The 24245-nt window shown below is 46.2% G+C and overlaps 1 protein-coding gene across 8 annotated transcripts in view; it reads right to left on the bottom strand.

Annotated features, from left to right (window-relative positions):
* The window catches only part of CRTC2 (CREB regulated transcription coactivator 2), a 1479582-nt gene that overhangs the window by 686957 nt on the left and 768380 nt on the right, over positions 1 to 24245 (bottom strand). For all 8 annotated transcript variants that reach the window (XM_069651423.1, XM_069651414.1, XM_069651405.1 and 5 more), the window contains one exon: positions 17226 to 17467. In XM_069651423.1, the coding sequence (XP_069507524.1) occupies positions 17226 to 17467 (242 nt within the window). The remainder of the gene's footprint in view (positions 1 to 17225; positions 17468 to 24245) is intronic.

Raw genomic sequence — 24245 nt, forward strand, 5'->3', positions numbered from 1 at the left:
ATTTATACTGCGCCTTTACACAAGTGTTTCTAGGCACCACAAGACAAGGAGAGGGACACAAAGGTAGGACAAAATAACAATCTTACTAGGCCTTGTCTCATTCAGATTGCACAAGTGCGGGAAAGGGAAGGGGAGAAGTGCCAGGGGGGAGCGGGAGCGGGAGCGGGGGAAGTGCAGTTAACTCACAAGTGCAACCATCGGGTGGCTCATACGTGCAGAGAGAAGGGACTGTAGGGTTGCAGATACAGACCCTTAAGTGCTGGGAAGCCCGGAGGCAGTACAAGGGCAAATGGACATGCAGTAGCCTGGGCCCAAGATCAGAGGGTGCCCAGGTGACCAGTGAGCGGAGCTGTCAGATGCATCATCAGGGAGAGGAAGAGAGAAAGCAGAACTGAATAGGAAGGTGAGTTGCTTCAGGAAACAGAGGTGGTTCTGCTCAAGTTTGAGAGATGCGGGGAGGCTGTTCCAGAGGGAAGCCCCAGCCGAGGCGATAGATCTGCCCCCAACTCTCTGATCGGAGAAGCATCTGACCCTCAGAAAGTTGGAGGTGGATGAGCGTAGCGCTCGAGAAGGAAGATGTTTTGGAAGAGAAAGTTGGAGGTACAGCGGTCCCAAGACCCTGAAAGTCTTGTGGGTGATGCGGAGGGTCTTGAACTTGATCCATGCAGCCAAGTGGAACCAGTGAAGAGATTTCAGAGCTGGAAAGATACAATCCCTGGGCTTGAGGCCAAGGACAAGTCTTGCACAGTCCTGTTCTAGATACATTGTAAATGTCGAAGAATAGACAGGAAGATTTAGAAAGAGGCTGTTGCAATAGTCCAGCCTAGAGAGGAGCAGAGCTCTGGAGACCGCGAGCCTCTGGGGAAAGTGAGTAAAGGAAGAATATCTCTGAGGAGGTGCAACTGATAGTTTGACTTCTTAGATGTAAGATGTGAGGAAAGAAGGAAAGGGTGGAGTCTAAGATGACAACAAGGTTCTTAGCGTCACAGGAAGGAGCAGGAATAGGGCCCAGAGTGTGCGGCCAGAGAGAGAGGAAAGGAGGGAGAGGGTGTCCCATTGAGGAGGATCTCAGTCTTACTGGCATTAAGGCAGAGATCATTGGCGGCGCACCATTCCCGATTTGCCGCCAGTCTGGTATGAGAGAAGAAGCAGAGGTGGATGAGGGGAGCCTGCGGAGTGTCATCCGCATAAAATTGAAAATTGGAGCAGAAAGTAGCAATGCGTTGGGCAGAAAGCGCCAGGTAGTGGTTGAAGAGCCAGGGAGAGAGGTTAGACCACTGGGGAACACCACAAGTAGAGAGAGAGATAGAAGAGAGGAAAGACCCCAATTGGACCCGACAGGGTCGGTCGGTGAGAAAGGAGGTCAACCGGGCCAGGGCCTGTGATCAATAATACCAAGGATGTCGCAGAGACGAATGAGCAGGTTGGCATGGTTGACAGTGTCAAAAGCAGAGGATAGATCTAGGAGAATGACGACAGAAGGGAGATTAGAGTCAAGCTTGGAGAGCAAGTCTTCACGGGTGTTCAGGAGAGCATTTGACGTGCTTCTGGCAGCTCTGAAGCCAGACTGGTGGTCATGGAGGCAACCAACAGATTAAGTATGCAGATTAAGCTGGGAGATGGACAGCTTTTCCAAGAGTTTGCCCAGAAAAGGAGTGATGGAGATCGAGTGATAGTCAGATGGAGAGGAAGGATCGGGCTAGGGCTTCTTTAGAAGGGGGTGTACAAGAGTGCTTAAGGGGCGAGGGGAAAGTTCTAGTGGCAAAAGAGTGATTGCAGAAATCGACCAAGGCTGGAGCAAGGGTGTCAATGTGGTCCTTGATTGTTCTGGATGAGCAGGGGAGAAACCTGCTTTAACAAGACTTTCATAGATCGGACTTGTCTAGAAACATCATCGGGTAAACAGGGGAAAGGAGGAGGAAGGAGGAGGCGAGACGGCCTCAGACAGGCCAGGAGTGGTAGAGGAGGAGGAAGAGGAAGAGAGGTTGGACAGGATGTCCTCAGTTGTAGTAGTGAAATAAGAGGCCAAGGCCATGCAGAGGGCCTGGGAGGGAACAGGAGAGGTAAAGACTGCAGCAGGATTGGCCAGCTCCTTGCAGATTTTGAAAATTTCGGCTAAGCTCCAGAGATGCAGGCTTGGATGTAGGCTCTCTTATTAGAGTGGACAGAGAGTCTTACTGCCTTTGGAGCAGGCGACAGGCCAGTTTGTCAGGGGGTGGCTTTTCGATGCCCCCCACTTCCTCTCTGCCACCGTACACTAGCTTTTAAGGGCAGCAAGGTCGGAATCGTACCAGGAGTTGCACTTGGATTTGGGCTTCAAGCAGATCCTCATGACAGGGAAAAGGACATCCAGAGTGTTCGTGATAGAGAGATGAAGGTTAGAGAGGGCTTTGTCAGGGTGCGAGTCAGCCAAAGGTGCAGGAGAAGGAGCGAAAGTAGCGGCGAAAGCCTCAACCGACACATGCTTTATGGGTCGAATGACTGAGAAGGTAGGTGGCAGTGCTGGAGTCGGCATGACCTGCGGGGAAAAGAGAGGTGGGAAGAAAGGGGAAAGTGATCACTCCAAGATAGAGGAGTGATGAAATCGTTAGAGAAAGGGAGGTGTGAGGAGATGAGAACATCCAGGGTGTGCGCTGCAGAGTGAGTCGGGCCAGAGGGAAGGGGGGGGAAGAGAGAGAGAGAGAGAGAGAGAGAGAGAGAGAATATCGCAAAGGTTGCGAAAGAGTCCTAAAGGGCTGGTAGCATCCAGATGGATGTTCAAGTCTCGGAGGAGAAGTTGAGAGGTAGAGGCAAGGAGCGAGGAGGAGAGTTCATCCCACTCAGAGAGGAAGATCGCAATCTGGCCAGGAGGCCTGTAGATGGTGGCCATTGAGAGAGAGGCCACGAGAGATAGAGCCTGCAGACCAGGCATTCAAAGGAGGAGTGTTTGTTTAGTAGGAGCACATGCAGCATGTGTATTAGCTGCATGTCACAGGAGGACATGTTGTAGGAGGGTGTGTCATAAGAGTGTGTCATGGGGTGTCGAAGAAGGAAGCCGACACAAAGGTGACATCTCAGTGGTTATAGACTTATTTATGCATAAAAGGCCATCACTATCCCCATCTTCTAAGAGGGGTTTCCATGCCTCAAATCTAATACTAAAGGGTCCATCAGAATGTCCATCAAAATAATCTCCACCACCCTGTGTCACAACCTACTTCTATCCATTGCAGTACAACTGAAGGATAAACAAAATAAGTTCTGTCTTCCGGAAAATGGCTACTTTCTCCTGCCTCACGGATAGTCTCTCCAGGTGTAGATCTATACAGTTTCCAATAAAACCAGGTGGAATTACTCCCGTCTCCTGGTGTCCCCAGCACAACTCTCAGTTCAGGACCAAGAGAATGCCTCCCATCTCTTGGTATTGCTTTTCACAGTTCACAACATTTTCAGCTTGATGTACACTTTGCCACTCTGGTTTGTTGTTAGTAAAGTCTCCTTGTCTGCTCAGTTCCCTTTTGTTGGGGTCCTGGACTCCCCTCTGGTGGTCGGTGGTTCTCTCTTTCCCACTGTGACAAGGAAATTATTTCCTATAATGCTCTCGGTATCTGCTTTCGGGTCTGTAATGAAGCAGGAGTAAGACTCAGACACATGGGTTCTTCAGTTGGTTGTTATAGATTTTCATTAATGTAAAATAATGGTTGGAGAAAGACCTACATCGCTGTGATGCTGGAAATGCATTGGAGGGACAGGGCCTCCCTGTCCTTGTTCTGTAGTCCTTTTTCATGTGTGCTCTGTATTGTTTTCTGCCCAGGACTCCATGTGGGACTCCTGGCAGTGCAGCTCTTGCTGTTTTTGGGTTGGTGTACAGACCATTGGGATACCCTTATGGCACCCATGGGTGGGGGTACAACCCTGTGCCTCTAGTGTATGTTTTTGGGCACCTATGTGTGGCCCACAGAGCAGGGGATGGGCTGGTGGCAGCTCCATGCTGAATTTGACAGGTGCTCCGAGTATCCTCCATTTTGGGGATACACAGGCCCTGCCATTGGAATCAGTTGATTCTTGTTTAAAAACAAGATGGCACCTGTGGCCTCTGGCTTTCTATTGCCTGTTACCTTGTTTTTCCCCAAAGTCCTGGGAAGCCCTGCCTCTGTCCCTTCCCCCTGACTGGGTGTTGGGTGGAAGTTCCATACATGGTATTGTGGGGAAGTCCAGGCCAGACTGGCTGGAGCCTTCCCAGCGACTGTATGTTGTGGGTACACCCTTGGGGTGCGACCTGGGTGAATGGAGTGTGTGACCAATATGCACTTCTTGTTATGGGTGTCTAGTTCCTGGTGTGACACACAATGACTGAGACAGTCCTCCCTGAAACTGGTATGAATGCAGTGTGTAGTGCTGAATACTGGGTACTTGTCCCAATGCACATTCCTTGTTGTGAGTGCCTGAGAGGAAGGAGAATGGCCTGAATGCCCATCTGAGCGATTGGTTGCCCGAGGCTGACCCACCAGAATGAATGAGACACAGAACAGTATATTTGGGGGCCTCACTGCTAGAAATCGTTCAGAAGCAGAAATCGAAACTGATGCTTAATCTCGAAGCTGAGTCCGAAGAAAAAGGTTGACTGCCGTTACCTTCACGGCAATCTGAAAGATCTCTCCCTGAGCTACGAAGGAACATCATGCATTGCTAACCTTCGCCGAAGCTGCCTGGAAGTCAGACCCTTGACAGGCTACCGACCGGAGACGGGGACCGCAGAGGAGAATGAAGAGAAGCAACGGACCTTCCGTTCACCGTTGTCGACCAGGCTATAACCGCTGGAGGGCGCGTCGAAGCTGTGTTGTCCAGAAGCGCTTGATGCAGTGCCACCGACGACCGGAGCCGCAACGCTCCACCTGATTAAGACACTTCCAATCCAAGGACACTCTCGCCAGCACCGCCAAACAAGTTTGTCCAGCCGGAGAAAGTCACGACTGCCGACTCGCTGAGGAGCATCCGCTGGTGGGTTTCCTGCCACCCGAAGACCACAGAGACGCCGGACAACTCGATGCCCTTGCTGGGCCAAAGTTCTTCATAAACTCTTTGTGGCAACTAACGATCGCCGTTGAGGTGCCCAGAACAACTCATCCCCGCAGACCGGCAGGACCGAAGCTGCTGCCTCGATGTCGTTCATCATTTCTTCAAGGGATCTCGACGATCCGTGGCTCCTGCCTTAAAGGGAGCCGCTCAAGAAGGATTCGTCGACGACACGACGTGAAACTCTGCTATTCCAGGTACATTGGTGGGGTAGAACTATTTTAGAAGGAAATAAGACTCATAGAAACAGTATATGGACTGGGCTTGTATTATATCCTTATCTACAGGTTGACCAGGTGGGGGGGGGGGATCCGACTACAGAACTGTGCCTGGTGGTAGGGGCCCAGTATTCTGCCTATTGTTCTAACCAACTGCATTTCTCCTATGTCTTTTGTTGGTTCCCTTTATTAATTGATTTGTGTGACATTTGACCAAAGTACAGTTGATGCACTTTAATGAAATCTGATAGTAATTGTGGTACCACGTAAAACTGCGTATATATTTGCCATTGTAGATTAACTGAGCACAAAGTGAGTAATTGTGATTGTGTATATAACCTTGAACCTTAATTATATAAAGACTGTTTTCACTAATACAGTGTGTGGACATTCCTTTGTGGGTGCTTGGGACTACACTTTACATAAGAACCAGCCTGCATCACCTCCTGAGAGCTTAAGCCTTGATTGCCCGTCCATAGCTACCGAAATCGAGAATCTTGGCTGGGGTCCTCTGTGCCTCTTCTCTACCATATAGAGAGCAGGAGTACAGACACCCCCCTCCAGTCTTTACAATCACCCTATCACTATGAGAGGTTTCCATGCCTCAACAAAACGAACGGATGTCAGTATCAGAATGTCCAAAAATAAAGAGTTCTCCGCCCTGTGTCCAAAAATCCTATCCTGACCCTTACAAGCTAAACTTTAAGAAATGTGCAAAGGGCGAAGTCTTTCAGGCCATGTGTAGGCTTTCCAATGTTCCGAACCCAAAGTTCAAAAGGAGCGCAAATACTATAATCAAAGCTAACCTGGCTATGGGTTTCAGACGTGGGACTAATTCACCTGGGGTATTATCTTGCCAGGTCTTATTCTCAATGTCACCCTTTTCCTACCTTGCCCAGTCCAGGGTTATGATTCCCTTCCCCTGGATTCCACACAGTCAAGAATGCTTTCCTTTCCTTGCTTCTCATGAACTTCAGAAACATACATATTTATTTACTTCAGGGGTTGGGACTCCCTGGATCACACATGCTCAAGTGTTCTTCCCCCTCCTTGGATCCCTACAGTTCCGTAACTTTTCTATCCCAGGGATATGATTCAGTTTTTCTGGGTTTCACACCTCTCAACCACAACTCTCTTTCCTAATAATGTACAATTAACCAATCGAGGAGGTATGGCTCCATTCACCCCAGACTTCAAACACTCAAGGGTTCTTTTCCTCCCCTTAATTTGCTTGGCTCTCCACAGTTCAACCATCTTCCCAACCCAAGGGGGTATGGTTCCTTCCAATGGGTTTCACACAATTCCAAGATGCTACCTTTCCTCTACAGGGACCTCTTATTTGTAATCCTATTCTTTTTAATTGGGTGCAGGTCAGACTCACATCCACACTGCTTGTTATCCTCTTCTGCCATGGCTTTCCTAATGTTATCTTTCTCTTTGTGTGCAGGTCTCCTGACTCGCAGTCACATTGCCTGGTATACTCTCCTTCCTGGGCTTATTCACTTTGTACATTGGGTGCAGGTCTCTTGACTTGCAACAGGCTGCCTGGTTTACTCTCCTGCCAGGACTTCATGCATATGTTACAATACAGTTCTTTCAGGTACCGTGGTATTTTACCCCCTTTTCTTCTAACTCCCTTCTAAAGGTACTCTGCGTCAAAACCTCCCTGTGAGTATCTCTTCCTTCCCTTGGCATGCGGTATACGTCTAGAAGAACCCTGGTGTCCCGCTTTCCATTTCTGGGCTCACCAGTGCTCTCTGGTGGCTTTAGCGTTCTCTGCAGCTCTCGGTCTCACCAGCGGGGAACCTCCCCCTTCTGCTGGTGTCCTGCCTATCCTCCAGTTTTCGCTGTGCCTGAACCTCCTCTCATCGGCCACACTTGCTGCAGGTCTGCATGAGGCAGGCTCTCCCCCTTCTGGACCTATCATGACAACGCCAATAGGAGCTTTTCTTCTCCCTGCTGTGGCTGGTCTGCTTCTCGCTTCACGACCCACGTCGGGTACCGGTACCGCGGATCTCCGTCTTCCTTGCAGTGCCGCGATTTTAAATGTACCGTCATCTATAGGATGCTTCCAATCATTAGAGCGCGCCTCTAGTTCCAAGGCTTTTGCGCTCGGCATTCCTCTCGAGAGCCATGTTCTCAATATAGAGGGGTTGGACTGGTTCTGTACTACAAATGTCCGTAAGGGTTGGTGAACTTAGGGGAATGTCATGCCCTCAGTGGAAAGGGGGATACCATGTTTCTACCAGTGAGTCTCCTTCCATCCCACGAGGGTCCTCTCACCCCATACAGTCCTCGTTCGGACATCCACCCCCCATGGTCAGGATCATGTAGAGGCTTGCCCTTCTCTGGCCACATGGGGAGAAAGTATCCTCAGAGAGGAAGTGATGGCATTGCTGGATTCATCACAGGTCCCATACCCTTCTCTGCTGGTCAGTGGTTTTCTCTTTCCCACTACTACCACCATCACCACTATATCCACTTACAAATACTCCTACCACCTTCTCTACTCCTACTCTACCACTACTACACTCACTCCTCGCACCCACAAACAACCACTCCACAAATCTCCCCTCTATCAACCTCCATGTTCCTTCTACTCTCTCCTCCCCTGGTCTCTCACGACAATGGCTTCCATCTCCTGTCCTTGCCCAACTAACCCACACTTAACTATCCCCAAGCTTACCTTTAAATATCCCACCTCCTTCCAGGATTGGCCAACTTACGCTACCAATGACTTGCCTGATCTCGGGATGAGACTGAGGAAGGCTTGGGAGGCTCAAAAGAGCTTGTAAGCCCCACCCCCTTCTCTGCGCTATCCTACTGCATTTCTAACCTAGGCAAGGTAAGGGCCCACAGTGAACTACATTTCCCTAATTCTCAGGCCTTCTTTCATTAATACAAATCCCTGAGTTGTGTGCCAATTCCCTTTAGTTCTGGCCTCTATGAAGGCCTGCTTCTAATTTGACGATTCCTGGTGGTTTAGTGTGCCCCCTCCTGTATGCGCAGGCTCCAGCAGATGCGCTCTGCTGCAGCCATGCTCTTAGGCAGGCTCTCTCGACAGTGGAGCCGCACACGTCATCTATCCCCCTTGCTTTGTCCCGTGGGTGGTTGCTGTGCCAGTTTGATGCGTCCTGTTACAATAAAAAAAACTTGAACCTTCTATGGGAGCTGGGAGTGTTCTTTGAGCCATCTTCGACACAGTTACTTAAAATGCATTTATTTGCAGGGGCTCTGTTGAGCAGCTGTTAGTAATGGCCGCCTGAACCTGAAGCTCCGGCCCCATTAACAATCCTTGTGCAGAAAGATCCTTTTACATGCCGCAAATAACGAGGTGAAATGGATATTGGTGAAGGAGACAGTTCCGTGAACCTGCGGTCCAAGTGTGAACCCCGATCACCAAGCAGCGCCAGAGAGATCTGTTCCGAGACAGCAGCAGAGCGCAAGCCAGCTACAAAGCGGGAGATGGCCTGCGCAAGGAGGAGGAGCCGGCGCCGTCGAGGCGACAGAGCAGCATCCAGGAGAGACCGGAGTGGGTGCAGTCCCACGTCCGGCAACTCGTACACGGTACATCTGAGGTGAAATGTGTGAAGAAAATGGGTGCCCTTATCGGAGTGAGCAGATCCGTCAAGCAAATTGGAGTCCTGCTGCAACTCTGCCTTGCTAGACCAGACGTGGGGGGGAAGTGTCAGTGTTTCGCTGCGGAACGAGTGAGACTACAGAGGCGAGACGTGAGGTGGCCCTCGCAGAGCAGCTGTGCTGGTTAGTGTGACCCCCCTCACCCCAGACCCGGAGAAGCAGGCGTCGGGAGGAGAAAGGGCACAAACTAACTGGTGCATCCCCGTTTCCCCGTCTGACTGGTAGACCGCGGGGGCCCGCTACAAACAGCAATGCAAGTCCGGTAAAGAACACAGCGGCCGGCTTGCCCAGGCGAAAATACTCCCACCTGGGAAGATCCAGCCCCCCCAACCACCCAGGGCGGAGATACGACCCGACTTCCGAGTGGCTATCCCCGCCTCCACCCGTGCCCTTGCTATCAAGGGGAAAACTGCTAAATAGAAACGTTTTGCTCGCACAGGCGCGTGGGTTGACCGTGGAGGACCACGACCCAAACACTGAACAGTGGAAGTTGTTACCACTGGCAACAGTACATCCGGGAGCAGTGTAAGCTACCGCCAGCAGCCCATGCAGGAGACTGGAGTAGAGGGGTGCAGAGGTGAGAGCAGGAGACTGTGATCCGTTGGGTATGCAATGGCAGAGGTAATACCCAACATATGTGGGACGAGTAAATGAAGGGATACTAAGGTAACGTGCTACAGACCCAGAAATCAGCAGAAATAAGCGGGGTGACAACCCATGCCCTGCAGGATAAAGAGCATTAAAACATAACAGCAATACTGTAGGCACAGATCCGGATTGACTACAACGTAAGGGATCTCAGCCCAGCCTGCTAAAGCAATAGTCACGGTAGATCCTGCTGCATCCTACCACAGGATGCAAAGCAAACCAAAGTCATAGACAGCGGAAAAAGCCTGGTCTGGGTCTCACAACACAATTGCCCCCATGAAAGCAAATTGCCCATCCAGACAGTGCCCACCCCCTCAGAACTGTAAGCCGGGATATCCTGTGCTCTGCCAGCATCAGCTACGGTCGGTGGAACAACATAGTGGACAACAAATTAGACATGTGGCTGCTATATACGGATAGCAAGGTGCACACCCCGCACTCACCAGAATCAAGATGGGGATATGAAAAGATTGATACATCGGATAATAAAGACTACGCTCATCCAATCCCACAGATCAGAATACAAATACGACTGTCACCTGATGCTTAAAACAGAGAAATAGTGACAGTAGCTGGTGACAAGGCAGCATCGCAGGTCAGGAGCTCTATACTCTTAGAAAAATGATGAAAGGTGCCGATAAAAAGAAGGGCTCCATGGATTAGTTCACCGGTCCCTGCCCATCGCTCCCAGAAACACCCACCCTACCAGGCACAAGTCAGATGGACACCGTAGAAGGCAACACACGCGAAGATCACCTACTGAATACCATGCAAAATGGCTTCATGTTAATAAACCTAAAGCTTGATGATATTGTCTCCACAATGGGCTCCTTAAAAGCAAAACTCGAGAAAGAGAGTGGTCGTATCAACAAGATGGAAACAAGGGTCAGCACCACAGAAGAAACTCTCGAAAGACATGATCAAGACATAGCGTCCATTAAAACAGAGATAAGCAGGATGAAGAATAAATGCAATGACTTAGAGTCAAGATCTAGATGCAACAACATCCACGTGGTGGGGATACCCGAAGCAGCATGCAAAGGCCCAATAGAGCAGTTTCTGGAGAATTCACTTCAAACTCTATTCGATCCTGCTAAGTTTTCCTTCCAATTCCTGGTGGAAAGAGTGCACCGAAACCCCCCCCCCCCAAACCACATCCTGGCGTGCCTCCGCGAACAATAATTGTGAAATTACTGAATTACAGCGATCAAGACACAATTCTAAAACTATAAAGGGAGTTGGGGACTCTGATAAATCCAGTAATATACAAATTTATCCTGACCCCGCTGCTGAGTGCAGGCGCAAAGGAGGTCATATGAGTCAGTGAAACATCTTCTTAGGGCACGCCGAGTTGCATACTCCCTGATCTAACCTGCTAAACTGAGGATTCAGCATGGTGGAAGAGCTAATTTCTTCGAAAAACTCGTCTGAGGCCCTCAGCTATGTGGAAGCTCCAATACCCGCCCGCCACCTCGCCAGAAGAACGGCCAACCGGAAGGCGGTGGAGACTGAGCTGAAGATAATGAGTAACCTGATTATATGACTTAAATCACAAGCCATTCGAGGGACAGGGAAACTAGGCATGCAAAGAATGAACTATAATAGTAAGATGGGGCACGTTGAGGCCGAGCGGGCATGGCAGTAAACACAGTGCCCGAGGAGCTTCCAAGATTGCTGGGTTCAGGCATCATCAAGTTGGGGCAGATGGTGAGGGTGGGAGGAGCGAGAGGGGGTTCAACAAGTTATGTCGATACAGAGGAAGTGGGTAAGTGAATCCCAACCAGACTCAAAAGTTGTGGGCGGAAACTGTGGAGGGAAACGTTGCATGTGGGTGAAGGGGATGAGAAGACGAAGCAAGGAATATAGAATATACATTAACTTGGCTAAATGAAAGATGTACATGGTTAATAATGGAAATAAATTACACATTACAACGTAATGGCTGACTACCTAAAGTTAATATCATGGAATGTGCGCGGATTAAACAACCTGATAAAAGTTAGGAAGATCTGGACATATCTGGAACACCATGCACCCAACATAGTAATGCTGCAGGAGATTCATGCATTGGAAGTAACACAAATGGCGCCAAGATGGAGGAAAAATAGATATTACCCCAATTACTCATCAAATTCACGAGGAGTGAACACATGGTGTAGTGTCCACGCACATAGACCCAAATGGCAGATACGTTATAGTAACGGGAACCATTAACGATTAAATAACAACACTGGTCAATACATACGGGCCGAAAATAGATGACCCCATGTTTTACACTCATGTAGCCACATTAATCAGACAAACACCTGAGGTTCCAGTACTATGGGGAGGGGATTTTAATACTATACTTGATGGCACCAACGACAGGTCCACCACTAGAAGTCGTGGGAATACGAGAGCTGCCCTGACGATACACCAGATCATAGCTCAGTACACATTGAAGACGCCTGGAGGGAAGAACACCTGGACAAAACTGAATTTACATATTACTCCACCGCACATGACGCACTATCTAGAATAGACTTTTGGTTGATAACAAACACGTGGCTGGATAAGACTTATAGATCCACTATATTACCACGCACCTGGTCGGACCACTCCTCAGTTGTGCTCCAGGTGAAACTGCTATCTGAAACAAAGCCCCGCATATTATGGAGAATGGCCCAGTCAGCCCTCCTAGACGTTACATTGGCGGAGACACTGAGGATAGACATCGAAACCTTCTTTGAGGAAAATGAGGGATTTGTAGCGAGATATGTTAATGTATGGGAGTCATTCAAAGTGTGGCTCAGAGGAATGATGAGAGCATCCACAACAGGCATACTTTAAAGCATGCATAGGGAGATGGATGAACACGACCTAAAGAGATTAGCGAATGAATATGGAGAGACATGGGATAGAGCACTCCTAAGTTTGATCACAGGGAACCTCCAAAAAATGTCGAGGTTTGGCAGAATGCGAAACAAGGTTTATAATTGGGAACATACAGGCACGTAAGTATGGTGAGGGAGACCGGCCGGGACGTTTATTGGCTGTAATAATAAATGGGGAGAGAGAAACGCGCCATATAACTAGCATAACTAGAACAGATAGGAGCCATACAATGAAAGCTGGGGAGATAAACCACATGTTCAAGTCTTATTATCAAAAATTGTATCCTAACTCAGACATGGTAACTAAGGAGGAGGAGGTAGACCAGTACCTAGCGGAGACCACCGTGCCCGGATTGGATTGGGAAGCTAGAGGGAAATTGAACAGCCCCATAACACTCTAAGAAATAAACGAGGCAATAATGTCCCTCGCATCTGGAAAGGCCCCCGGCCCGGATGGGCTGGGAATCGAATTGTATAAAACATAAAGACATCCTCGCCCCCTGCTTACTAAAAGTAGACCCCCCCACCGAGATTCCCTTGTACCGACCACTCACTAATAAATGCAGATGCAAAAATATTTGTAAATGTTTTGGCATACAGACCTGAATTGGTACATTCCTACCAGTCGGGCTTCATCCCTGGTAGATCGACAGCCCTCAACCTAAGCTGACTGTTCGGTACAATGGCCCAGCTGAACCCTTAAGTGTCAGCGGCAGCAGTCATATTGGACACTGAGAAGGCCCTCGATTCGGTCTCTTGGAACCTCCTGTTTGGGGTTCTACGACGCTTTGGATTGGGAGATGGGTTCAAAAACTTTGTACAATTATTATACGCAGACCCAACGGCCAAGGTACATACAAACAGAAATTATTCTGACACTATAAAACTTGCAAAAGGCACACGTCAGGGATGTCCATTCTCTCCCCTACTGTTTGCATTGACAATAGAACCGCTAGCGAGTCGGATTAGAGAGTTCCACAGAAAATGAGTCCCGCTCAGGTAATCACATTATATGCAGATAATACTCAGCTATAACTCAGAAACACTAAGGATAATATAAAGCCCATACTCGAAGAAAAGAGTAAATTAACACAACATTCTGGTTATAAGGCAAACACTGCGAAGTCGGAACTATTCCCTTTAACAGAAAACACCACAATACCCGGGGCATTAAATGGACTGCGATGGTCAGACAACACAGTTAAATATTCAGGAGTAATAGTGGCACGCACAAGCAAATTGCTGTTTGAGAAAAACCACAAAGAATACCCAAATGCATTGGAGCACAAATTACACTTATGGACAAAATTCCCTATATTGCTATATGGTACAGTTGCAATTTTGAAAATGGTGGTTGTACCTTAATTATTCTATTTCTTTAACACCATTCCAATATGGCCTGGGCGCAAGTTCTTTACTAAGTTACGATCACTAGCAATATCATTTGTATGGATTAGTGGTGCAGCCCGTATGAAATGGGAATCCCTTGCTGTACCATACGAAAAGGGAGGCCTGGCTGCCCCCCGACATTGAGCTATACTATTTAGCAGCTCAGGCGCACTAGCATGCCACTGTGGAACTGCCCAGATCGCCCCCAAATACTAGATACAGATATCCAGGCATCATGGGACCAAAGTAGGGAAATGAAAATAGGCCATCTATTCCCCAGAGTCAGATTTGTCACGCATGAGGAGTACAAGGATAAAACCGGCAATAACCCAGTGCGTCTGCTACAATTCTATTGTATGAGAGGGTTGTAGGTCAACTGGTCGCATCTAAATGGTCGACAGGACAAATGGTCGACACCAAAACGTCGACCGGTCAAATGATCGAATTTATTATTTTTTTTTCACATTGTGTTTTTTTGGGAGGAGTCGCCCCCAACCCTCTTTTTCTGCTAAAAACCCCTTTTTTCCCTAAACGAAAACCTAAAAAAATATATATAACTAAAATAAAAAAATCGATCATTTGTCCTGTCGACCAAATTGTGTCGACCATTTGTCTGTCGACCATTTGACTAGACACCGTATTAGAGCAGCTGTAAAAAAGAAATGTCTGTCGCTCCCAACAGAGCCCGAAACAAATGAATGCATCGACGTGGTAACAGGGAAACTACAGGAGAAGATTGTTGGCCAGGATTTATGCTAAGGTGCAAAATGAGACTGATCAGCGAGACACAGTGAGGTCAAAGTGGGAAAGAGACACCAAAACAGTTATTGACAATGTTAAATGGCAGAAATTCTGTAATCTCACCAAAGAAGTCTCACCGAATGCAAGACTCTGTTTAATGCAATTCAAAGTGTTGAACAGACTACATTATACACCAGCACAAACTACACGGTTTTACCCTGACAACGCTCCGAAATGCCAGAAATGTGGGAATGAGGCTGCGGATACTATACATATGCTTTGGAACTGCCTTTCAATACAGAGATACTAGCAACAAGTAGCAGAAACAATCATGATATGACTGATATTCCTCCAACACTCCTTCCTTTAAAATACTTATTTGGGGATATATCAAAGGCTAAAACTACAATACGGAGACTCTTCAACATGGGTTGTATAGTGGCAAAAAAATGTATCTTACTAAACTGGAAATCAAAATCAGCACCTACAATCCAATAATGGCTTAAGGAACTGGCATTTGCTAATGACAAGGAAGAGGGATGCGTCGGCAAGCAGGTAAAGACATGGGGACTGGACCAAATATACATGAATTCCCAACAAAACTAGATAATGGGGCATTGTAACAATACTAAAGAGCAAATGTAATGAATATAAAACAATAGTAAAATGTGAAAATGTACGTAAGAACACAGATGAATGTAAAATAATTTGGAAATGTTAAAATGATCTCTCTGTAATCCATTGCAAACAAGTTAACATAAAGTGTGTAAAATAAAAATGTATTTATTTGCGATTTGTCACTGTCAAAACTCAATGCTGATTTTAAATCTTGATTATTCAGTATTGACCAGAATTTCGTCTCGTCTCTACAACTAACTATCAGCATTGTACCTCACTGGAGACTAGCAGTTTCCAACTTTGTCCTTATCCCTCCATTTATATTTTTATTGTTGATGTTTTATCTTAACTATCAGGTTATAATCTGCCTTTTTTCCCTTAATTTGATAACTAAGTATTTTGATTTCTTTTCTAAATTCTCATCTCAGTCTTTGAATCTCCAGATCGCATGATCTGGTTGTCATTTTAGTGCAAGATGTAACAGTGGGTCCCTGCTGACATGTCCAGTTTAAAGTTAATTGTGTGGCCCAGTTCGTGTAATTATCAACTAACAGCAGACAACAATAATCTTTAATATATCGATCTCCAGTACCAACATCCAAATTACAACTAATTATAGCATGCATGTTTCTGATATTACCTTTGTTTATTTTATTCGAAATCCCTTATTGTCAGTCCAGGTTCCTCCAATTGCCAAAGGCTGTGTGTAAATTGGACTGAATATAATTTCCTTTATATTCTTGGTTCAGAAAAATGTTATCCAATGTGGCCATGGAGGTAGCATCCGACCATGTGTATTGACCTGGGATGTCACCCTGGGCTCGCCAATTTGACCTTCTCATATCCCATTTGTGAGAAATGGGGTCTGCAAATTTCTTTTTTATTAATGTTTTGCAAACATTTTTCGGCTTCTAGTAAATAAGTATGGAAGAGCTCACTTCTCCTGGCAAGTGGTTACTTGCTGGGCATTCCGCATTTAAATCACCAGGGAGAAATACTGAGCCAGCTCCAAGATCATTGGACCACCACTCAAATAGAAGTGAAATTTAATAATATTTAATCTTCAAGGATTTTGCACAGTGGAATATGTACAGTGATAATAACATCTTGATGTAAATTTTAACTGCGATTAATCTGTACAGCCAAAACATTTAAAGAACTCAAAAACCTATAACACACCTCTTCACAGATTTTTCTTTTACACCAATTATAGTACATCAAAAGGGCACCAACTAATCCTTTTTTATGGCAGGTTTTAAGAAGATCGGTATTCCACCAACTGGACAAACTTCTTTTAAACAGATGAAATCATATTTGCTAGGAAAGAGTTCCCTTAGGTCCAATTTTCCCTCCATTTGTGAACCCCCAAACTTCTTTGCTTTTGTTTGGAGTACCTAACCTGACTTTCTCCAGTGGAACACCACCCAAATAAACTGCAAGAAGACTACTGCACAGAAAAATATGATATTTAAGGGGTTTGCAGATCATGTGATTGTGAGGGAGCGGTTAAGGCAGCAGACTGCTGTAGAAACATTCAGGAAGTTGATCTTTTAGGGTTAGTGTTCTCAAGTATGTGTTTGTTGACATTAACAGCAAAGGAAATTAGCATCAATGAATATGAGCATGCTAGCATAATGTCTTCCGCTGCAAGGAGCAGAACATATGTTAATGTTAACCTTCTCATTTCCCGGGCGCAGTTTCCAATGTTGCAGTTTCTGTGGCTTTGGACATTGAACTATTTGACAGCAGATATTGCTGAGATTAAAGGATGGCACCATGGAAAATGTTAATGCTAAAAACAAAATGTCATTATTGGATTCATGGAATACAGATTTTATAAGAGATTCAGGAGGCAGGACAAACAATGAAAATGGGGGTATGACAAAGGTGCAGGGTGTAGGACTATTCATTACTAAGAATTAATGTTATCCACAGTGGGGATTCCCCAGCTGCATCTATCTATACTACACAGCATTCACCCAAGAGGAGTGATCAGAAGACAGACAGTAAAGGAAGGGCTTGTCGGCATCTGTGAAAGTCTTACCAGAAGCATTATATCCAGTGCCAAGCCCTAGGCTATCGATGCCCAAGTTTGTCATGTTGCTGGTGAGGTTGGAGGTGCTGCTTCCACCGCTGAGGCTGGAAAAGGCAGACTCATCAGGGTCCAGAGGGGTCGGCAGTGGAGAGGGAAAGTGCAAGTTGGTCAAGTCGGGGAGTGAGCCACCGGTGTTCAAGAGAGACGGCATCATGAGCACATTGGAAGGCTGGTCCAGGGACGGATAAATGCTGTGGGGATGCAGATGTTATTAATATTGCTGCTTCTTATCTGTCAAACTCATTTTGGTAGTAACAAAGAAACAGATGCACACACATTCATTCATAGAGATAAATAAGGAGCATGCAGAGGCCAAGATGCTGTTTCACTAACAAAGAGATCCATAAACAAATTAAAAGCCTATAATCACACATGAAGAGGTCAGTGGGATGTACAACTAAAGAAGTGTAACGAATTGCGGCTGTCGTCCCTTCTCCCAAAGGGGAAGATCCTTCCCATGGGACTACGGTGGTGCATCCACAGTACAATAGTCCATGGGTGGGAAGCCCCTTATGGGATTAGGGACGACCATCCCCTGAGAACACGACATACCTCTTCTTTGTTAGACCCTCCTCCCTCTTTATCTCAGCATAACTCTCCTTCCCTCTGCCCAACTATTGTCAATAACGTTTATTGTAAAGGCAGCCAATCTAGTATGCTATACTTGATTGAAGCACCAAAGGACAACTTGTGCTTTCAATATAGTTCCAATTCAAGAACTGTGAAGATGACCAGGAGTATGAAGATCACTCCAGAGAACAGGAATGAACGGTCTAGTCTTTCACGACATTTGATTGGTCAAAGGTAATACAAAATAGCAAAGGAGAAAACAAGATGGAGAGAGCCATCCCCCAACGCAGAAACCCAGGAGATGTCAACCCGGCGAGCAGGGCAGCACACCAGAGATGCCGACCACAAGGTGAATGGGAGCACGAAGGTAGTCCAGCGAGAAGGAGCTACTTCATTCAGTTCCTAAATAATCCTCTGGGCATCTCAAAGTTTGGGGAGCAACAAGAGAGAAGAGCCGCAGCATACGAAGGAACCAGTGACTGGCAGAGCACACCCGAACGCTACCAGAGCCTCGCAGCTAAGCACTGCCACTCGGAAGATACGAACCACACAAACCAGTACGCAGGCAGACCGAGAGGTGCTAGAGGTCTGGGAGGAATCGGGGAACAAGTGCAGAGTGCAAGACCCGAGAGAGAAAGGAGGACATATATGCTTGGCAAGAGAGTAAACCATGCTATTGTCAAACCGAATTTCGAGTCTGGAACCCACACTCATATGAGAGCAAGAAATAAGAGGGCCTGGGACCCTGAAAGCAAAAGAGATAAACAAGGAAAAACCATATGCTCTGCAGGAGAGTACTCCCAGCTGGTATAATTCCTCGTTCGCGAGTCTGGGACTTGCACCCATGTAAAAGTCTAAAAGTAAAGGGAAACTACACAAGGGGAAGACGAGCTCCTAGCTTGCCAAATAGGATAAGAAGAAACCCAGGGGAAATGAGCTAATCCCCAATCATTGGAACTTTACTTTGTGAAAAAGGAACATTTGTTTTGTTTTACAACCAGAGTCATGGGGGAACTTTCTGTTGACAAGAACAGTCTTCATCACTTTTCTGAATATAACAGCCTTGCACATTAGACTAGATTATCCTTAAATGCGTATAGCAGGACATGGGTGTTAGTTCACTTTTCTTCTCTTCACTCCTCACTATCTGATTGCTAAGTGGAAAAAAGGGCTGGGGCAATGCTTTTGCAGCATAGAATGATTACAGAATTCCATGTTATGTTATAGTGAATTTGTAAACTCACAAATAACGCCCCCGTCGGGTGTAATTAGTTAAAGAGTTACCTAAAATACCAGCTGGTTTTGAAGACTTTCCAGAACGTGAGGCATTTCTTTTTCCTCAAGATGGTCAGGCGATTTTTCACCGGTCCTTCTCGGCTGGTGCCAAGATTAGAGAACAACCGACCTTCCAATTTAGCTTGCCGAAATGCGGGAGTACAAAGAAGGTCAGAAGAAGCACAGAAGAGATTTGCAGAAGAGGAGTCAAATACCCCTACCAGAAGCTCCGCCCCCATGTTGCCTATATGTTGGGAACCGGAAATTGTGACAAGTGCAGTACAAGTGAGGATACCTGTCCGCAAAGAATCCTTGAAACAAGCTATCCATTGAGAAAGCCCTATAGGCATGTAAAAAGAAATAACGTTCTTCTGGAAGAAGTCCCGGACAAGTATGAAAATGAGTGAGAAAGAAGACTGGTGACGTCACGCAAAGCAGAACTGACGCACCAAGACCAAGAACAAACATTCTATAAGATCTGAAGAGGAGGTGTCGAAGATGAGCAACATTTCGGGCACGAGATGAAGGTGCTCATGCAAAGAAACGCTGAAGAAAATACAAAATCGGATAAGACTTGTACAGATGCAGTAACGCAAGTAGACAAAGTGATCTTAAGGTTTGCTACGTAGTGAATAGTTTGCAGTGATGCGCCAGGAATGCATAGAACCTGGATGTTCCACGGTGCACTTTAGCAAGCCTTGAACCCCCGTGATTGGAAAAGGTTTTTAGTGTGGCGCAGTTGGAAAATAGCTAATGGCGAAGGAGAAATTCAAGAAAGGCTTGGCTGGCCCAGCACCAAGAATTGAGGCCACTGTGAGCCTGGTTGTTGATCAAGTAGTTACAAATGAACGTGACAAATACTGAAGGCGTCAAGAGTTCATCATTTAATAGTATTATATGCAGCAAAGAGCTCGAAAACGTGGCCTCCAGTCACATGGTCTGATGAAAATAGACATTGGGTCGAGCTACACCGAAACCAGAAGAAAGGACCATGCCATACCTTTTAGTCTCAGGCACAGAGAGCCTCTGCAAGGCCAAGTTCAAAGCCTAAATTGAATGGCAAACAAATGAAGTTTATGTTTAAACTATATCATTTTAATACATTTTTTTTTTTAAATGGCAAACGACAAGGGTGATGATAGATGATGGGCTAATTGGGTGGGAAGACGTGAACACGCCGACCCTCCCTGCACCTGGAGTGGTAGCCCGCTAGCGTGTGGAATATTCCAGAAGGGTACAAGCATGCCAACCAATTGTAGAGGGCCACGTATCAAGAGAGCCCTATAGTTTGTGTAACCAATGAATCGTCGTTTATTTTATGACGATGAAGATGACTTGTACTAGAGAAGGGCTTAGTTGTCCACCTGATGTTAGAGACCCAATCAATACCCCTGTTAGTATGGAACGTATAATATATGTATAATATATAATACGATGTTCCCTGAGAGCCTATCACACCCCCAAGTAGGTTTTTATAGTTTGCCACGTAGTACGACGTTAATAATGACGAATTGGGACTATAAAAGTTATGTTTTTTTATTAAATGTATTGAGAGCTCGAGCGAACGTTGGATGATGTCCATTGTAACTTCCTCGTTTTAGACAATTGCAAATAAAACAGAATAAAAGTTTTGCCAACTTCCTGAGTCGGTTTTGCAACCTCTTCTTAAAGGGCGCTAGGTCTATGGGTTCACGTGGTAGCAGAGGTAGGATGGTTCAAGATTCGTCAAACCAGTAAGATTTTAAGGGTCTCGGAAATATCGGATGTCCTCCGCCATTTAGATGGACAACCGTGACGCTTCCTGTGGATAGCGGCTGAAACAAGATCTTGCAAGACACAACTAGACAGGTGGGATGGGTCCATCTTTTACGGAATTGCCCTCCCGATTTCTACAGGCAGCTGAGCGGACCGAAGGCTAAGGTGGCGGGTTGAGGAGGAGACAATCTCGAGGGTCAGGAGCTGAAAAGCAAATGGTGAGTAGATTCATAAAGGTGGCAAAAATAATTGTCTATTAAATGGGGAAAGTAACAATAGGAAGACAGTAACAGAGGGTTGGTTGGGTATTTGAGTTAATGACGAAGAGCTACAAGTAAAGATATATGGACGAGGAGCGATCCATAAGATAAGCCCAGAATCCTACGTCAAGGACGTCTAGAGGGAGTTGTTTCAGAATCCAAGTGGATAAATAGGCTACAAACAGATAGATCTGTTAGAGGAAACAATTCACACTCCCTATCAGGAGTCATTTTAGGGGCGAGAGTAGTCACGAGGAGCGTTGGCAGAGATGTGTGGGGCCAGCCAGTCTGTCTATGTATTGTGTATGTCATATGTATTGAGGAAAGGATGAGATGTCGAAGAGCGACAAATAATAGATTATTGTAAAAATGCTGAGAGTAAATGAATTAATTTAGTCATTGAGTGTATTGATTGAATAGGTAGTTTGAAGTAAAGTAAGACGGAGGTTTGGAGTGGCGACGTTTGGTGCACGCTCATATTGTATTGTTTTTCTGAAAAGTATTTTTTGTGTAAAATAACTTTGGTATTGACAGTCGATTGCGACTTGTCAAGATGGAAGATGTTACTCCGCTCATGCACCTGTGCAAAGCAAACAGCTGCTGAAACACGCACCCAAGCTTAAGCAATATAGTGCAGAATGGGTTAAGGGTATGGTAGATAAGATGTTCATGCCACAAGGGGGAATCGCTGTCAAAAGCAGTTTTGCAACACATGACTACGTATTTGCACGCTGCGTACATGGGAAAGAAATTGGAAAAAAGGTTAGCTAGTTTAGAGTTTTGGAAGATGTACCAGGAGGAATGAGAAGACCCGCCTCCTGAAGACTGAATGCTTAACCAGTGTAAAGAGAGGGGTGTTGAGCCTTCTGCTCCATCCACCACGCCTGAAATAAATGGCGATAATACGAAAGACGAAGGAGTGTATCCATTAAGGGAGGTTAAAGCAGCGGCAGGATACAGTAATCCGACGCATGAGCCGTTTGCGTATAGTAGTGACGAGAGTCCAGAGCAAACTCCAGAAAGGGATGTGATCTCTTAAGTCTTACGGGACAAAGAGAAGTGAACGACCGAGCATAGCTCTAGATATAGAACGATAAATTAAGAGATTGAAGGGAGAAAGGGATAAAGCTGACGAGATAGCGCTCATACAGAATGTATGGATGGGCGGTCAGATATTGCTCAAACTTGATGGGAAGAGCATAGAGGAAGTATGGCAAGGGGAAGATTAAGACGAGCTAGATAAAAAAAGACAAGGAACGAGAGAAGCGATTTAAAGATAAGTCTAAAAGAAAGAGTAGACAAAGACGGGAACAAATGTCTCATGAAGAACAGTTAAGAAAGGAAGAAAGAGCGGAAGAAAATATGACAATAGGTAGAGAGCAATCGAAGAACGAGACAGGATAGAAAAGTAAAGAGAACAAGAGGAAGAACAGAAACTAACAGAGGAAAGAATACAAAGAAGACGCAGAGATGACGAGGTGCGTAGGGCAAATGAGAGAAGAGAAGGGAAAAGACAGGAAGAGGAAAGAATTAGGGGGAAGCGAAGAAACGAAGAGAATTTGATGAGGAAATGGAAAGATTGAGAGAGCTAATGGAACAAAATCAAGTAGTGGCATGGGAGGACATAGAGGAGTTCCTTCCATCACAAGAACCTATGCCAGGACCATCTAGAATAAATCTAGGAGACTTTTGAGATGGGAAACAATAGAGAGAGAATCGAAAAAGCCTATCAAGAGAAGAGGACAAAAAGTGAAATGAGAAATAAAGAGAAAGATGATCGATTTGAAATTGCCCAGTCACAAGGAAAGGAGATAAGCCTTAGTCTTGAGCACAGAGCTTTGTCTTTGGAAAGGCTGACTTTAAACAGGGACGAGAAAGAGCATAGCCATACAAGTTGGGGACAGGATATGTCGGATGAAGACAGGGAAACCTTGCGTGGGGAGGAGGGAGCTAGTGCATGTGATCCTGAGGGATGCTTTCAGACAGACGAAGTGGGATGGCCAGATTTCGACCTGCCTAAATAAAGGACGCCAGAGTGACCTAAAAGGCGACCTCTTAGTGGGAGTGGGGAATCGCCACCATACGCGAACAGACTGAGGTCTTTACCAGGAAGAAGGCGATCAGGAACCATTGTCCCCACTATGGATAGGCAGACGATGGAAGCGGATTGCGATTTTGGGATTTCTCAGTTTCCCTTGTTAGAAAAAGGAGGGCCAGACAACAGTATATCCCATGGCCCTAGATGGATAAGGATAATTTAAGGTGTTAAGCTCCAGAGTTTAACTTTGGGCGCTGGGAACTGGATCTATGAATTGGAGAAAATTATAGGAGGAAACACCTTTGCTATAGGGGACATTAAGGGCCTTCTAGCAGCTATTCTTGGGGAAAGAGCTGATGACATTTGGACGAGAGCAGGATACGCAAGTATCACAGCACAGAACACAGCGCATGATAGAGCGCCATTTAATAATTGTAGAGCGGCAGTCTGGAAAGTGCTTAGAGTACAATATCCTGATACGTCAGAGATGGGTGCAATTATGGCACGTAAGATGCAGGAGGGTGAAGATCCGTTTGCTTACATTCAGAATTTTCAAGAACAGTGGTCTTTGGAAACTCGAGAGCCGTGGGGGAAATCGATACCTGTGTTCTATCATATTTTATGTCAGGGGTTGCCAGAACAGGTACAGAGACAGCTCAAGAAGCTGGTGGGTATGGAGGCAAATCCATGGCCAGAAATACAGCTGACCATTGCGCACCATTACCGATTGTTGCAAGAGAAAAATAGAAAGAGAGAAGATGCTAAGAAGCTCAAGGAAGCTAAACTAGTGCAGAAGAAGCTGTCGAAATATGCTATAGAAGGCGCAATGTTGACCAGTGGAGAAGGGATAGGATCTCAGTAGACAGCAGGTATGCCGCAGGTGAATAACCAACGGCAGTCGGATCAAGGAGGGAACGGATTTGTGCCGAGAGGCATGGAAGGCTTCTGTGGCAGAGGAGGCTTTCAGAATAACCAAGGTGGTAATCCAGGCAAGCATGAAGGGCAAGTGAGGAGATTCCCTCCTGTGTGTTGGACATGTGGAATGACAGGACATATTGCGCGAACATGTGG

Source organism: Ambystoma mexicanum, chromosome 1p (assembly GCF_040938575.1).
Source record: "Ambystoma mexicanum isolate Mex_15411 chromosome 1p, UKY_AmexF1_1, whole genome shotgun sequence".
NCBI classification, from domain to species: Eukaryota; Metazoa; Chordata; class Amphibia; order Caudata; family Ambystomatidae; genus Ambystoma; species Ambystoma mexicanum.